This window comes from Puntigrus tetrazona, chromosome 5 (genome assembly GCF_018831695.1).
Source record: "Puntigrus tetrazona isolate hp1 chromosome 5, ASM1883169v1, whole genome shotgun sequence".
Classification (NCBI taxonomy): Eukaryota; Metazoa; Chordata; class Actinopteri; order Cypriniformes; family Cyprinidae; genus Puntigrus; species Puntigrus tetrazona.
Genome location: NC_056703.1, coordinates 261840 through 278506, shown reverse-complemented (window position 1 = coordinate 278506; position 16667 = coordinate 261840). Strand labels below are relative to the sequence as shown.

The 16667-nt window shown below is 34.9% G+C and overlaps 2 protein-coding genes across 4 annotated transcripts; both read left to right on the top strand.

The window, feature by feature from the left end:
- Positions 1 to 222: 222 nt before the first annotated feature.
- On the top strand, positions 223 to 5339 carry c5h5orf34 (chromosome 5 C5orf34 homolog). 2 transcript variants are annotated; one of them, XM_043238657.1, is made up of 12 exons: positions 223 to 909; positions 1081 to 1170; positions 1261 to 1814; positions 1953 to 2051; positions 2585 to 2693; positions 2808 to 2899; positions 3356 to 3425; positions 3512 to 3667; positions 4305 to 4426; positions 4507 to 4629; positions 4892 to 4932; positions 5010 to 5339. In XM_043238657.1, exons 1-12 carry the CDS (start codon positions 715 to 717, stop codon positions 5177 to 5179), a joined length of 1821 nt encoding a protein of 606 aa, XP_043094592.1. In that variant the 5' UTR covers positions 223 to 714; the 3' UTR covers positions 5180 to 5339. The 2 variants fall into 2 exon arrangements, with proteins under 2 accessions (XP_043094592.1, XP_043094591.1); XM_043238656.1 differs by having other exon boundaries at positions 3509 to 3667.
- A 352-nt stretch (positions 5340 to 5691) lies between these two features.
- Positions 5692 to 16139, top strand: LOC122344789 (FYN-binding protein 1). Of its 2 annotated transcripts, none has more exons than XM_043238360.1 (18): positions 5692 to 5995; positions 7617 to 8169; positions 9253 to 9388; positions 9781 to 9839; positions 10047 to 10069; positions 10294 to 10334; positions 10623 to 10782; positions 12670 to 12829; positions 13002 to 13098; positions 13184 to 13194; positions 13300 to 13354; positions 13863 to 13903; positions 14140 to 14206; positions 15214 to 15316; positions 15390 to 15552; positions 15630 to 15660; positions 15923 to 15954; positions 16048 to 16139. In XM_043238360.1, exons 1-18 carry the CDS (start codon positions 5993 to 5995, stop codon positions 16068 to 16070), a joined length of 1758 nt encoding a protein of 585 aa, XP_043094295.1. In that variant the 5' UTR covers positions 5692 to 5992; the 3' UTR covers positions 16071 to 16139. The 2 variants fall into 2 exon arrangements, with proteins under 2 accessions (XP_043094295.1, XP_043094296.1); XM_043238361.1 differs by lacking the exon at positions 5692 to 5995 and adding an exon at positions 6055 to 6389.
- Positions 16140 to 16667: the final 528 nt, after the last annotated feature.

Genomic DNA, 16667 nt, shown 5'->3' with positions numbered 1-16667 from the left:
ATAATTATATTTCATCGTGAGATTAACTCAAAAACCATCTGAATCATATCTCGATCCGTCATATTACATCGCCCTGCGCCATAACAGTATCTTTTGCAGCAAGGGGGCGGTGAGAGAACTCACCGATTCAAGAGTACCGCAGAAGAAGTGATTCCACCAATCAGCGTCATTCTCTTCGTCAACCGCGAAAATTTGCACCATGGCAACTAGAGACGGGAAGTGTCCTTTCTGCCATTCGGTTCTTTTGAGCAGCTCTTTCAAAGAAACGGATCACCTAGTCACTACCAACGTTATCATCTACATACACGTATTGTTTATTATGTCTTATTTTCCTCTTCTAAGTTTAATCAATAAACACGTTATTGATAATACTGTGTCCCAGTTTAGTTTGATTCCGCTTATAAAATCATTACAGTTTTCATGAAATTAAGTTTTCGAGAAGTTTTTCCACTTGCTTTTTACTAACGCGTGCATTTTTCAATCATATGGTGAACTCATATGGTACATGTTTCACAACGTTTCATTCGAAAGATCCGACTCGAAAAGACGATCCATTCAAAAGATCCGATTCGCAAGAACGAGCGATTCACGAATCGGTCCACGAACGATAATGCTGTAGATTTTGTTTGGTTTGTGTCGCTTTAGTGATTTTAGCTTAGACAGTCGCAGTCGAAGGACAGTGTATTTGTCTGTCTGTCTCGCGTGAAGTGAGTCATGTGTTCGCTCAGGTTCATGGTCATGTATGTGGATGAGTCTGTGGATGTGTTTTACTCAGACGGGCGCAGACTGCAGCTCTCGCCCTGCGGCTCTGAGTTCATGATAGAGAAACACATGTCACCTTCTGCACACCCGCTGCAGCGCAGAGAGACAGTCAGACAGAGATCAAGATTCGCCATCAGCGAGTATAAGGTACACATCACCTTTTCATCCCCATAAATGTACTGAGATATATGCATCTGCATTGGAATTTCATGGAAATTCAGTCTAACCACACATCTGTCTGAATGTCTGTCTGAAGTAGTTTAATGCAGTGAATATTGATGCACACGCACAATATGAATAATGTTCTCTCTTGTTTAGACACTGGTGGTGAACGCTTTGGCTTTCAGAAACAAGTATGCAACTCATCCATATTTGCCTGAGGAGCTCATAGCTGTGGAATTCAACAAGGTTAGACTGTATTTAAGCTGTAGTAAGGTTTATTACTGAAATTTCAATGATCGTTTATGCTTATTTGCTTAACCAAATGCTGATTTGCAGCCATTCACCAGTGCCGTAACTGAGGTGGACTGGCCCGGGCCTGGCTCCTGCACCGCCGGGTCCCGTGGAGAGATCACGGTCTGCTCTGTAGAAGGACACGCCAAACTCGTCCTTTTGTCTTCTGCAGAAGAGTTCACAGTGGACTTTATCTGTCGGTCCAGCCAGAGTGATGCAGAGTCGCGGTACCTGCAAGGTCACCACCACAAAAGCACATGTTCATTAAGTAGCTTGTCGGTGAAGGGTTTAAATGTCTCTGAAGCCTCAGAGGGCGCTCGGATGGACCTTTCCGGGTCAAAAGCTCGTAATACAGAAAGGCTGGATTCAGCAAGTTTGAAGGCTGGGAAGGTGAACACGTACACCAGAGTGATCCAGCAGTTTTCCAGAGCGCTTTACCCGCAGGTGTGGAGCTATCCTCTGTCATTAGCATACCAGCATTGGGAGTCCCAAAAAACTAAAATAAATACGGACAATGGGCAAAAAGGAAAAGAAAAAGGGTTGAAAACTCAGCTTCCCAAAGCTTTGCCTCTAAAGTGTCCCTCTCCTCATCAGCACAGGTGAGGAACGCCGATCAAACACTCTCTTTTTATGCCTTCGGTGTAATGTTATTTATTCTCATAGAAAAACAAAATTTACAATCAGTGAATGACGTTAGTATGTTGTTGACACTCATAGTGCGTTCATGTGATGTTAAGGTGGCGTTATGACACTGTGAATCCTGATTTGCTGGAACAGGAAGAGGAAGTCACAGCTGAGTTGGTGAAAGTGGTCTGGTGCAAAGGCATCATATACCGGTGAGCGCTGATTAATTTCATGATCATACACTAACACCACCACCCCTTACATCGTCTTAAATAAGCAGGTTATGGTGGTTTAGCATTGCTCAGATTAGATCTTTGGACTGAAAAAAAGAGATGCTTTTATGTCATGATTGGATTACTTCTTTTCTTCTGTGGAACATAAAAGAGAAATATTATAATTACTCATCCAATGAAAGTCAATGGGGTTCCACAAAAGAACATCTTTCAGAAAAGTATAGAATGACAAGGTTGAACAAAATTATTTTCATTAGCTTTGGGCTTTTTTTTTTAATTTTTTAATTGTTGGTAGCCAAATAGTGACATTCTGTGGAAGTCATTGGCTACCTGCAACTGTTTGGTTGCCAAAATCCTTCAAAATATCTTCTTTTGACGTCAGCAGAAAAGTAAAAACTTGAGGGTGTAAATACTGATTTTAGTTGAGCTATCCTTTTTAAGTACTGAGTATCAAACAAATCGAGTCTATTTTAGACCTGTCACTGACGATGTTTTCTTTTAATCTCTCTCAGTATAATAGATGGAGTGGTACCGATGATAGAGATCTCACCTGGTGATGGTTCAGTCATCAGATCTAATGGAGTTCTAGCCGATTACTTCACACATTACAAAGCCGGAGATGTAAGACAACTCTTTATAATGTGCTCGCTTTGACGTTTGGTCAATTAAAGGCAGAATGCATACATCAGCTGTCTGATTCAGAGGGTGAGTTTATATCTGTGTGTCTGTTTTCAGGCGATGGAGTGTGTGTATTACCTGTGCGCTCTCCCACCTGATGTACCGGGTCAACTTTATTCTGTTCGGTCTGTCATCACAAGGGCCAGCAGGTGAGATGAGAGGTCACAGGTTCATCTGAACAGTGAATGGAGTTCAGTCACTAGGGGGTGATAATCACACCCAAACTGTTGCCCTGCGATCCTGCATCACTGCTGCTGTTGCTCATTTTGAGGGATTTGAATGGCATTACTGTACTTTTTAATTACTAAAAAAGAAAGAAATTAAGATTTTTATTCAGTAAGGATGCACTGATTGATCAAAATGACTAAAAAAAATTGTTAAATATTAAGCAACAACTGTTTTCGTTGTTGATAATAGTAGTAAATGTTTTTGAGCATATTATTATTGTAATAATATTTCACAATATTACAGATTTTACCATATGTTTGATCAAATAGAGGAAGCCTCGGTGGGCGTGGAGACTTTTCTCAAAAATGTACCAATCCCATGTTTTGAACAGTATTTTGTAACTTGCTTATATTGTTATTTTTATTTTATTTCATTAGGATTCTGAAATGCTTCACCCAGGCCAGAAGCTCCCTGAGGTCCCCTCTTTCTCTTTACTGCTGGAACGAGGTGCGTGTGATGCTCTCTCCATCTGTTGTGTGCGGTGCGTGTGTGTGTGTGAATGTGTGTGACGGTGACGGTTCTGTCTTCAGCAGGCTGCGGTGTGTGATTGTGTGTGTGCGGTTCAGGAGGTGACGGTGGCAGGTAAAGGACATTTTAAAGCTCTCTCAGACGGGACTGTCGAGGTCTTGTTTCTGGATGGAGTTAGAGCGCAGATGAAGTGGAAGTCCGAGATGTACACACCTGCACAGGTACGTCACGCATTCATTAAAGTATCCTGTTCCTAAAAATATTATAAACTCACCAAACTGCTTGTTTACTTGCATGTTTTTTCAACTTTTCACTAGTTAAGGAGTTGAAACATTTTGATTAAATTATATTCTAAAAGGTTGCATTTATTAAAATATTCAAACAATTTGTATAAAACCTTGTAAAAGCATTACAGAAGATAATATAGTTCATAATATAGAACTTTAAAAATTATGTAATTTTATAAAATAATATTAATATGATTGAAAGCTGATTTATTACTATCTATGGTTGTTTTTTCACACATAAGGGACAAATTAAATACTAAAATGAATATATGTTAGATTACATATGAATTAAAAAATCCTGACTTTTAATTAACTTCTATTTTATGTTTGTATAATTACATTTTCCTGCATGTAATGCATTTTAGTTGTCCCAGTGCTAATCATTCAGCATGTCACAGTTTAAATTTTATGCATTTAATTGAATTTAATTTAATTTAGCAAAAAACTCTATTTTACGATTATAGAACTTACTTTTACTTACAATTTTGCCGCATAGGATAGTTTATTTTATTTTATTTTTTGCTAAATGTTTCAGTCCTAATCGTTCAGCATGTCACATTTGTAATGGCAGTTTGGAGAAATGGAGCAGAGACTCAAGACGGAAACCAGACCGACTCACAGGTGGTGCCAGCTCAGTCTGCCAGATGGACACCAGACTCTTGTCCAAGTTGAGACAGACCAAACTTACCAAAGGTAAATAGATTACTTAACATTCAATAAACCAGTTGTTTATGGAAATCCTTATTTGCTAGTTTTGTCTCTTTCTCTGTCAGGTACGTGTCTTCAGTAGTGCAGTGGTGTGACTGGGTAAAACAGACGGAGCAGAGCGTGAGTGCAGTGGGTGTGGCTCTCTCAGACCCCGCCCATTCTGACACACCTCAGCCAATAACATACAGGTATTTCGGAACTGTTCCTGCATCATTTTGTTGTATTATTATTATTATTAAAGTCACTTGACCTGTAAGATGCATATCAGTCACCTGGAAATGTCATTCAAAATAAGTATGTTTTTCCATTGAATGCAAAAATTAATGTCCAGGTTTTGCTTTTCTATATAGTGAAATGAGTGGAGGTTGGTATACAAAGTTTTACACAGAAATTGTGATTATTATTTATGTTAAAATACAACTTTTCTGATCTCACCCTGATTTCCTTTAGATCTGTTGTTTCTGAACTGGAAAAGATCAAGAGGTTTAACTGTATCCTTTTTTTCTGAGATGAAGTGATTATTTTGGTGTGGCCTTTGTGAAGATATTTCTTTAATATGATCCGCCAGTTTTACTGGAGAACAATCCCCTCTTGCGTCCTGCAGGAAGATCTTTGAGCGGTGAGCGTTCTTCTGACCGACCTGAGATCAAACTCTCAGAGAACTGCATCTCTGAGGCTCTGCAGAAAACCTCCAAGGCCATCCAAGACATTGAGACGCTCTTATCAGACAGACCGTAGGATTGTATGCAGACACATTATTCAGGCAAATGAAAAACATGGCTGCAAGGGAAAACTCACTAAACCTGGCAAGAACATGCCTGGGTCATATTTCATACCAAACCTGCAATAAACCAGCTTATTTACTGCAATACCCATTTTTATTTTTAATTTGTGTGTGTGTATAATATATGTGTATAATTAATATATAATTTAAATTGTAAAAATGTGTGTCAGAGATTTATAATTTCTTATATATACAAAATATGTAATATAATTTCTAATTCTAATCTAATTTATTCTAGAATAATAAAATATGATTTATGTTTTGTAATACTCTTACATTTTAGGTAAAAACCTACATTTTATATATATATATATATATATATATATATATATATATATATATATCTATATATATATATATCTATATATCTCTCTATCTCTATCTTAAGGTCGGTAGTTAATTTTTTTTTTTGTTTCCATTTTCACTGGCTTACAAAACACATACGCTTTCATTCTTCCTCATCACAGTTAAATGGCGTTTTGTTTAACAACATACAGTACTTTCACAAAGTCATTTCATAACTTAATTGAAATGATTCATTAAATCGTTGAAGTTCTCTTTGCCTTTTAAATACATATTCATACTCAGTGATTCAAAAGATTTGCGTTTGGCTCAATCGTTTATGCCGTTTAGGAGGAAGGAAAAAGTTGTGGTAAAAGTTTCAGTCATCAGTTTTCCCATTCTTTCAACCGCACTCTTTGAAAAGACAGGCTAACAGACAGACTAATAATCTAGTCGCAGTAGTTCCAGCGCGTGCCGTCGTCATTATGGTGAGTTATGTTCGTTTAATATGAAGAGAATATGTTCGTTTGCTTTAACGGTGCTATTTGTGCAACACTTTTGTGGCTTTCTGAATTAGAAAACCGACCTTCACATGCTGCTCAACTAAACACCAGAGATATTATTATTAGCATTATAATTATTGTACGGATTACTATATAGATTGTGTTGCTTCTGGTTCTGAAAGGCCAAAGAATAAAGTGTGATTTTGAGCTGATGTTCAACCTGACCCCAGATCAGGGTCTTAATGCTCGATAGTGAAACCCTGGTTACACCTCTTCCTTATTAAAGTAATGAAAACATGCGTTTCCTCTGGGTGTACTTGTGATTATCACCACTGGCAGAGTCGCTGTACTCTTGCGTGCTCACTTGTGTGCTGGCTGGGTGAGTTTGCAGGGAGATGTATTTCACTGAGTGTCTTTTTGTTACGATTTTTTCAGTTTGCCGTGCTGTTGATTCGATGCACGATTTTCTTGATTGTGTTTGAGTTAGCAAGTGTAATAATAGGAATAGTGATGTGATTTTCCTTATTAGGATTGATAATTATATGAAGAATGTTGGAATATAGCTGCATTTTGAGGAAGCAGATGGCAGCATACAAATGCTCAGCGTTGTTCACGCTTGTGAATGTAAAGAGTAACTAGTGTAAAGGCAGAAAGGTGTGAATATGCACAGTTTCACAGCTTCTTAAAATATTCAAAATGTTCAGAAGGATGAATAAGAGTGGTTTGTGTATTGCTTTTTTGTATATTGCTGCATTAATTATTAGTGATCATGGTTTATGAATATTCTTTATATTTTGTGTTGACTGCGCAAGACTTGCTACCATTTTGTGTTTGGTTGTGATTAGAATGGCTTTTAATGTTGCTACACTCTTAAAAACAAGCATTTGTTTAGTAGTTCAATGAAGAACTTTTAACATCCTTGGAACCTTGATGTTGATGTATGTAAGAAAAACTTTTTACATTTTTAAAATGGTGCAGTATAAAAAAAAAATATATTTTATATATTATATATATATATATATATATATATATATATATATATATATATATATATATATATATAATATTATTCTTTTTTATTTTTATATATATATATATATATATATACTATATTACATATAACTACAATGCAATGTTATGTTTAAAAATAATCAAAATTCCCTTGTTTTAATTTTTACCTACAATTATAGTTTTAGGCCCCTCATTTAAGGTTTTGTGATTATTTTGCCCCAAATGTCATTGATTGGGGTGAAATTATGTAGTACCTAGTGTGAATTAATTGAGATTTTTTTCTTTAAGTTGTAACTACGATTACAGGAGCACATTTGCAAAACTAATATTGCAGCATTTCTGCTTTAAAGCTTTGCATGCTTTTTCCTCAATTGTGAAAATTATTATTAAAATTGTTAAAAAAGTCTTTTTCAGCATATTTAAAACCAAAATTGTATCTGGTATCGCTAGTTCATTCACCGTAAACTGACGTGACCACTTTTACAATTTTATGTTCATTAACTAAAAATGTTTTAGTTAGTTCATGAGTTAAATGATGTTAACAATTGAGACCTTATTGTAAAGTGTGACTAATGTTTATGTTTGACATTTTTAGGCCAGTTTCACTAATGTACAATCCCTGACGTCTCGTTTTAATTCACTGGCTGGTGAAAGTCCGTTTTCCCAACCTGCCCAGAACAATCATTTCGGCAGCACCGGGAAACATGAGATGAATCCATTGTTGATCCCCAAGCTGCCAAAACTCAAACCTGTGGACATGAACAGAGGCGCGGGCTCCAATCCTTTGCCTAAACCGCTCATGGTCAAACCCAACTTCATAGTTAACTCTATGGAGACCAGATTCAATCCTCCGGTTTCTAGCAACAGGACCGATAGTGATGCCGTTGGAGCGAAGCTTCCCAATCGATGGAAACTGGAGAACGCTTATACGCAAGCTCCCATCGTAGCCGGATCCCAGAGTCCTGCCAAACCGTCTGTTATGCTCAAACCCCTTCTTCATGAAAAGATCTTTAAAGCACTGGAAACCACTGCTGGTGATTTGTCGGTACCGAAAAAGAAGCCTCTTCCCGGTTTGTATGTTTTAGGAAAGTGTCCCGCCAAACCACAGAGACCTCCGCTAGTTAACCTCAACAGGTTCAGAGGGAACGGTAAGATAAAGACCTCCCTGATGAAGTGTATTTGTGTACCTGGAGCACAAAACCAGTCATAAGTAGCACTGGTGTATTTGTAGCAAGAACCAACAATACACGGGTCAAAATTGCTTTCGATTTATTCATTTTTTAAATATGAAAAATCATTATTATATGAAGTAAAGACAATGTTCCAAAGCTTACTTTTTATTAGTAATATGCAATTTTAAGAACTTCATTTGGACAGCTTTAAGGTGATTTTCTCAATATTTAAGTTTTTTTGCACACCCAGATTACAGATTTTCAAATAGTTGAATCTCAGGTAATAATGTCCTATCTTAACAAACCATACGTCAAGGTAAAGCTCATTTATTTAATAATAATAAAAGAAGACTTATTTTGTTTGTCCAGGGTTACATTTAAGGTAAACTGATGTGTTTTTATTCCGATGAGAAAGATTCAGTGCATTGTTTTTTTAAATGACTGGAATAATTTAAGTATATTCCCAAAATGTACGATTTTAGACACATTACTAACATTTATAACCGCATCATTACTACAGTCTTCAGTGTCACACAAACCTTCAGAAATCTGTTTAAATATGCTTATCTGATGCTCAAGAAAGATTTCTAATTATTATCAATGTAAAAAAAAAAAATCTGGAATTGTGGAAACTAACAATTCTTTAATAAAGAAGTTTTTATTAAAGCAAATCATTTCTCACAGTCCTGTTACACTTGCTGTTATTTTTGATAGGTGTAAAGCATCCTTCCTGAATAGAAATATTAATTTGTTATTAATTTGTAGTTAATTTGTATTAACTTTTCAATGGTAGTAATCACTTCAAATTGTTAAAATGGCATTACATTGTTTAACTATATAACAAAACAAGTAAAATTTATTTAAAAAAAATAAAAATAAAACATTGCATTTCAAAAAATGTTTTAATAAATGAGCACATTACCTAATATAATGATACTCCTGAAGTGTGTCCAGATGCTTTCTGGGCCTACTACGTTCTTGCTAAATTATAACCTCAAGTAAGAAAAAAACGTACACAAAAGTCGCTTCATGTTCTGTTTCCATCTACTGCTTCATCAGTGTCCAACAGCAGCGTCCCTGAGGAAAGTTTCTCTCTCCCACCTCCACCGCCTCCTGATCGCCTGTCAATCACGTCTGTGACTCCACCCCCTCCACCACCACCAGACTTCCCATTCCCACCTGCCCCCCCTCCGATGTGAGCGACACGTTTGCACCGTCAATAATAATTCTGGTCACTGCAATACAATACAAATGTACAAATACAAAATACCAAAAAGTTGTATGCAATAATTCGGTATTTATTTGTTTATTTTAGAACATTGTTCTGTATTAATACAATGGAAGTTTACTAATGAAGTACCTTTGAGTGGCACAAAAGTAAAAAATGCAGAAATGCCGGTAACAGATCAGTACGATGATAAAATGGCAATATATTATAAAGAAGCAGTAATATTCAAGTTGTATTACCTCTGATATTGCACACGGTTTAGTTTTGTAAGGGCATTATATGTTTTACTATATAGTTTTGAAGCTGCAATTTGAAAGTAGGCTAGTATCAATGTGTAACCTGTGTTTTGTTATAAACAGGGATGAGGAGGATTATTATGACGATACGGACGTCACGAACCGGACCGAGACTTCACTAGGTGCCGTTCACAAAGAAGTTATTATACATTAATGTTTGACACACAGTCACCTAGTATCTACAAAATATACAAACTTGTGACCTTAATATAAAGCATCACATGCATACATTGTATTTAGACGTTAGGTGTGACTTCCTTTTATCATTAGTGCTGAGGTTTTTTATCGTTTTTTAAGGCTGCACTAACAAAGCCTCTTTTCTGTTTCAGGTGAAAGCCACAATGACCCGGAGGTAAAGATGAAATGTTCATCGTTTACTTAAACCTCATAAACTGACAGCTCTTTAGAGATGCTTTATTTAGCATGATGCATCGCTGCTGAGAAATCAGCATTTTAAAAGGAAATGAGAGCATTAACAACTCATTATACTGTACTACATACAACTGTAGTGAGCAGAAGGATACACCGTAACTTTTACAAATGCAATGATGCTGTCACCGTCTGGTTCTTGTGTAGGGATCAGACGAGGAAATGTACCAGGATCTCGATCACAACTGGTAAGAGCATTCGTTTAATGTTCGAGTATTCGTTCATTTACTGTTGACCATAATATTAGCAACATACATATTCATTTTCACGCGTCCTTCACCATCTGTGAGGTCATTTTTAACATGTGAAGCAGCACCCCAGCATCATAATAGCATGTTTTGCAGAATCATATGCTGCTAATATTTTCTTTAGAAAATGTAGCTGGTTAGTCTTAAGCAAAGGCTGCAAATCAGTTCAAATTTTAATATTATTAATGGAAAAAAATTACATTAACAGAAAAACTCTCCTCCACACAGGCCAGAAAACAACAAGGAACCAAAGGATGAAAAGATGACAAAAGAATCGAAGGAACTAAAGAAAAAGATGGAAAAAGAAGAGAAGAAACGCTTTGAGCAGGAGAAGAAAGAGAAGAAGGAGAGAGAGAAAAAGGAGCAAGAGGCCAGGAAAAGGTTTAAGGTAATTGCAATCGGTTTCTTTATATTTGTATTATTTTTGTCTCCACAGAATCTTTTAAAAACACGTATGGAGCCATATTTCACGTGAAAAAACAAACCAAAAAAAGCAATCATGTGAAAAAGTTAGGACACTGTATTGAATTCCGTGGTTTCCCATATCAGGACATATTTAAGACAACATATGATATATCGCACTTCATTATTTATTTAACAAAAATAAAGCCACATTGGAAAAGCCATTTGAGACAAAGTTAGGACACCTTTAGTGATAACATAGGACTTAAAGGAGTCTTATAATTGGTACATGCACTTTTACAAATAGTTTGAACATAAATGTGTGTTATTAGTGTGTGTACGCAACCACCCTATAATGATAAAAATCCACCCAGTGTTTTTTTGTAAAATGCTTTCGTGACGTCACACAGTCGGAGGCCCCGCCCGCGATTGTTGATTGACAGCAGCGTTTCACACAGACCCGCCCCTTAATGAGGCGTCATCAGTCCGAGACGCAGAGATAACTCCTAAACGAGGTGTTTTGTTGTTGAATGTAATAACGAACATAGCAGTAGTAATTTACTCTCGAAGAAGCAGAGGATTAACATTAACTTGCGTTCTGAAGTCATTCATGATCCAGCCTCACCTACAGAAGCAGTGAGGATAATGTCTTTAAATGAAACTTTGCAAATCTAATTTCCAATAATGTGCCAATTAGCAAGCTTCACTATGAATGTAATGAGTATGGCTAAATAAACATCCTCTGAGAGCGCCCGGGAAAAGAGGGGCGGGGTCAGCATAGCTTGTGAAGATTTAAAGGGGAAGTACGAAAAACAGTGAGCTGTTTTTGTCGGGGTAAAATGGGTATTTTTTTACACTACCATTGAGAAATTTTAAACTAACTATATTGCAGACTTTTCATTAAGACCTTAAGACATCCCAGGAAATTCTCCCCAGGATCAGACTGTAACGCTCAGAGAAATGGCAGACAAGTCAAGGATTTCACCGCAGGCTCCACAGGCCTCAGCTAACATTGTAACAATAATAAAGTTCAAGACAGTACAATTAGACAACAAGACAATTATCTTCTACGTAAAAAAAAAAATGTTTTAGAAAAGGCACCACGAGACCAGATTTGGCCATAATTCACAATGCCATATTTGGTGAACACCTAAAGAGTATATGAGCACAAACACCTCATACCAAAAGTCACAAAAGCTGGTGGGTGGCTGATGGTTTTGGGTCTGTTTTGTAGCCGCAGGACCTGGGCACCTCACAGTCACTGAGTCACCATGAACTCCTCTGTATACTAAAGTGTTCAAGAGTCAAATGTGAGGCTATCCATCTGACCGAGATCAGGTCACGCAACAGGACAATGCTCTCGAGAGCACCAGCACATCAACAACAGAACGGCTGAAAAGAAGAGAATCAAGGGTTTTTTTTCGGTTCCTCAATCATACTCCACATCTCATCCTGACTGAAAATGATGTGAAAACAACTGCCCACAAACCTCAATAAACTGGAGCAATGTTACACAGAAGAATGGGTCAAAATTCAGTTTTGACAACAATTAAAAACAAATACAACAAATAAGCAAGCCCAAAAGTTTTATTCATTTTTGCACGCATGCATGAAACGAGATTCATTTTTCAGTTTTTTTGCTTAAAGACATTGTACATGTTATGTAATTGTATTGTAAATGGAAAAAAAATATATTAAAAAGGAATATACGTGTAATGTATTTTTTTGTTATTTTAGTTTATCATTTTTTTTTTTTTTAAATTCCCATAGACATTTTGTAACTCTAATGCTTATAAACATGTTTATTAATTTTTATTATATGAATGCTAACACTAAAAAAACTGACAATGACTGTAATGTTTGTGCTGGATAGATCAAGGGTCCTATCGTGGTTCTTGAAACGGTGAAGGTCAGCGTGGATCACAAGGGAGGAAAGAACAAGCTTCCACTGAAGCAGGGAGAGAGCATTGAAATAGTGCGCAAAACAGAAAACCCAAAGGACTTTTGGCTCGCCAGAAACCCTGAAGGCCACTGTGAGTTACACTGCCGCAATGCGCTCGATTTTCAAAGAATTCAGTAAGACGAAAGCTGCTAAACTGAACATGTTCGTCTATATTAGGCTGAAGCTTCCTGTTAGTCTCTTCCTCTTTGGCTAGCCATGAGCAGCTGCTAGTTTGACTTGGCGTTACTGTATTTTTCATGTAGATGGTTTTGTGAAGCCTGACACTCTAGATGTTGTGAGAAGCACAACGGACGGACAGGATGTGTATGATGACGTGGGCGCTGATGAAGACCTCAATAAGTAAGAGAGTAACTTATTAGAGATTATTAATATTATTCAGGTTAATTTCTTCGCATTTTAAACTAAAAATCATCTCTCTTTACAGTGTACCAGATGGTAAGTGATTGCATTCTATATTTCATAAATATTCATTCAAACATATAGCAATCATATAGTGACTGTCAGATGAAGAAGATCATGTCATGTGACTACTTCCAACAGCTGAATGTGATGACGATATTTATGATTGTCCAGACGAGCAACAAGCTGATTTCAGGTGATTCATCTTCAAAAACATTTAATGTTCCACAAATACTGGTATATTCATCCAAACTATTTTGACAGCATTTTTTTTTTTTTTTCAATTAACTTCATGCAAGATTTTTCATATTTCTGAAAGAAGTCTCTTGTGCTCACTAAGGCTGCATTTATTTGATAGAATATACTGTATTTTTATTGTATTTCTGAGGAAATAAATGCAGTCTTTGTTAATTAATAACCTTATATTTTATATAATATTGTGAAGTATTATTACAATTTAAAACAGCTTTATTTTTCATTTAAAAATATAATTTGTTTTTGTTATGGCAATGCTGGATAAAAATATAAATTAAATTAACAAAGTAATCTTTATTTCATATTTAAATATATATATGTATGTGTATATATATATGTGTATATATATGTGCTTACTTTATAATTTTAAATATGTAAATAAGTATATTGTGTGAAAAAAAAGTAGTTTATTTACTGCCATCTGCTGTAATGTTTCTGCTATTTTACAGCTTTCCACCTCCACCTCCTCCAGACCTCACTGAATTTAATGGTGTGTATGAGCAATACTGAATTTAGCATAAAATCAGTCAGATGAATAATCTAACAGCGCTGAATTATTTTAACATTCATTAATGCATAGAATTTACAATTATTGGGACATTGAATTCATTTTCAGAGAATTTGTGAACAATGAATGTGCAAAAACGTTAATTTTGGATGCAGTGTTGTTGCTTTGGATGATTGCATACATGTAAATGCTCCATTCATAGCCTTTCTGTCCAACAGATGCTATGGATGAGACATACGATGACATTCTTCAGACAGACTTCCCTCCTCCTCCGTCTCCTAAAAGGTTACGTCGTACACTGTACAGAACAACGACAATGAACGAATTGTTTTGTTTTGTTTTTTCACATTATTTTAGTAAGCATATTTGTAAAGTGCCCTTTCCCATGACTCTTTAGTGTTCTGGCTAGTAACTTTTACATTTTGGCAAATTATTATGTTACAGAACTATGCAAAAGTTGGAGTCAGTATGTATATATATATATATATATATATATATATATATATATATATATATATATATATATATATATATATATATATATATATATATATATATATATATATATATATATATATATATATATATATATATATATATATATATATATATATATATATATATGTATATATGTATGTATATATATATATATATATATATATATATGTATATATATATATATATATATATATATATATGTATGTGTATATATATATATATATATATATATATGTATGTGTATATATATATGTATATATATATATATATATATATATATATATATATATATATATATGTATATATATATATATATATATATATGTATGTATATATGAATGTATATATATATATATATATAGTAAAGTAAAGTAATATTTTTAAATATTAATTATTATATTTGTATATTATTACATTTTTGTGGAAACTGATTAAAAATAACAGCATTTAGTACAAAAAAACCCATACTTTTTTACTGGTGCTAAGTTTTTGAATGGTGGCTTAAATCACTTAATGTCAAAAAAAAATTGCATTATATAATTAAATATCGAAACAAGTATCATTTATTGAAAAAAAAAAATGTTTAAAATGATCTCAAGACAAAAAAAACTGTAATAAACACTCATGTTTGACATAAAAATAAGCACACAAAAACTTGTGGGACAGGATATTTACATTCATGATATTTATTTCCTACAAAAACCAAGCACAATTGCTGTGTTCTGGTTATTTGATATGCTTTAACCTTTGATCAAACATTTGAACAGTAGTGTATCTACGTCTATCTTTTACAGCAACTTTCCAAGATTCAGCTCAACAAGTAAGACAGATGAGATGGACCCAAAGAAAAAGAAGAAGTTTGAGAAGGAGGAGAAAGAGTTTAGGAAGAAGTTTAAAGTAAGGTGCTTTTTGTCTGACACATGGTTGATGAATGACTCTTTAAAATACCCTTCATTGCCTTTTCTTGCAGTATAATGCGGAAATCCGAGTGCTGTATCAAGCTACTGTTCTCCAGTCACTGTCTATAAAGAAGTTTGACAATAAAGACTTGCCAGTCAAGCCTGGAGAAATCATTGATGTTATAGTTCATCCAGTAGGTGGCAAACTCATCGGCCGGAACGGTGAAGGAAAATGTGAGTTGATTGTGCTGTACACGTACACATTACAGCCGAAGAGGAAACTCATATGAATTATTTTCTCTCCGTTTCAGTCGGCTATGTGTCGAATGCTAATTTGGAGCTGTAAGTATAGTCTTCCTGTTCATTTCTATTTCTATTTCTTCTATTTCTATTTCCGGTTAGACAACTTTTTTTGCATACAAAAAAATATTTCTTCAGCCAGGTCAACAGATACAGGTTTTGCATTTACAAACACAACTAGTTTATATGACATGTCTAAATGAATTTTGAGTAAAATTCAGCAATTCTATTTTAATTTTGCATTACTGGTCGATCAGTTGAGCTCATCTTCATATTTTTTGTCTCACTTCCTTTCCTCTCTAAGGGACAGCTCTATTTACGACGATGTTGGTGATGGTAAGGTTTAACTTGCACAGTTAATGAAGGTGTTTTTAGCTCGCATCTTTCATAATTTTTTTACTGTAATTCTTTTCTGCTTCTTTTTTACAGAGTGCCTCTATGACAATGACTAAACATGGATAGACTCATCCAGTGTGTTTTCATCATCTTTCAGCTTCCTTATCTGTCATTTATTCTTTCAGCAAAAAAACCTGTGTATTTTTGTTGGTCGAGATTGATCTACAGTAAATAGTGACCTTAGTAGGAGTATAGTCATTTGTGATCGTGTGTGTGAGTGTGTGTGTGTGTGTGTGTGTGTGTGTTTGGAATGACACAAAAATGTAGGTAAAAACAAAAAAGAGCAAATACAATAAGTCTATCAATCTATAGACATCAATCTATATATGCGTTTGTGTGTATATGTATACACGTAAATATGCACATATGCATACATATTTTTATGTGCTTTAAATGTTTTATGCAATCATTTTATGTAAATAAAATAATTTAATGTGTCTGTGTGGGTAGCCAAAATAGCATTTATTATTATAAATTTGTTTATACTACACGAAGAAGAGCTTTTAAGCATCGCTTGAAATAATACTCTTTGCAGAACAATACAATTACAGTAATTTAGAAAACCCATTACGAAATAATAATAATAATAATAATAAACAAAAACCTTTTAAGTATGTAGATTTGTGTATATAAAACCTTCCTAGAACTGGAAA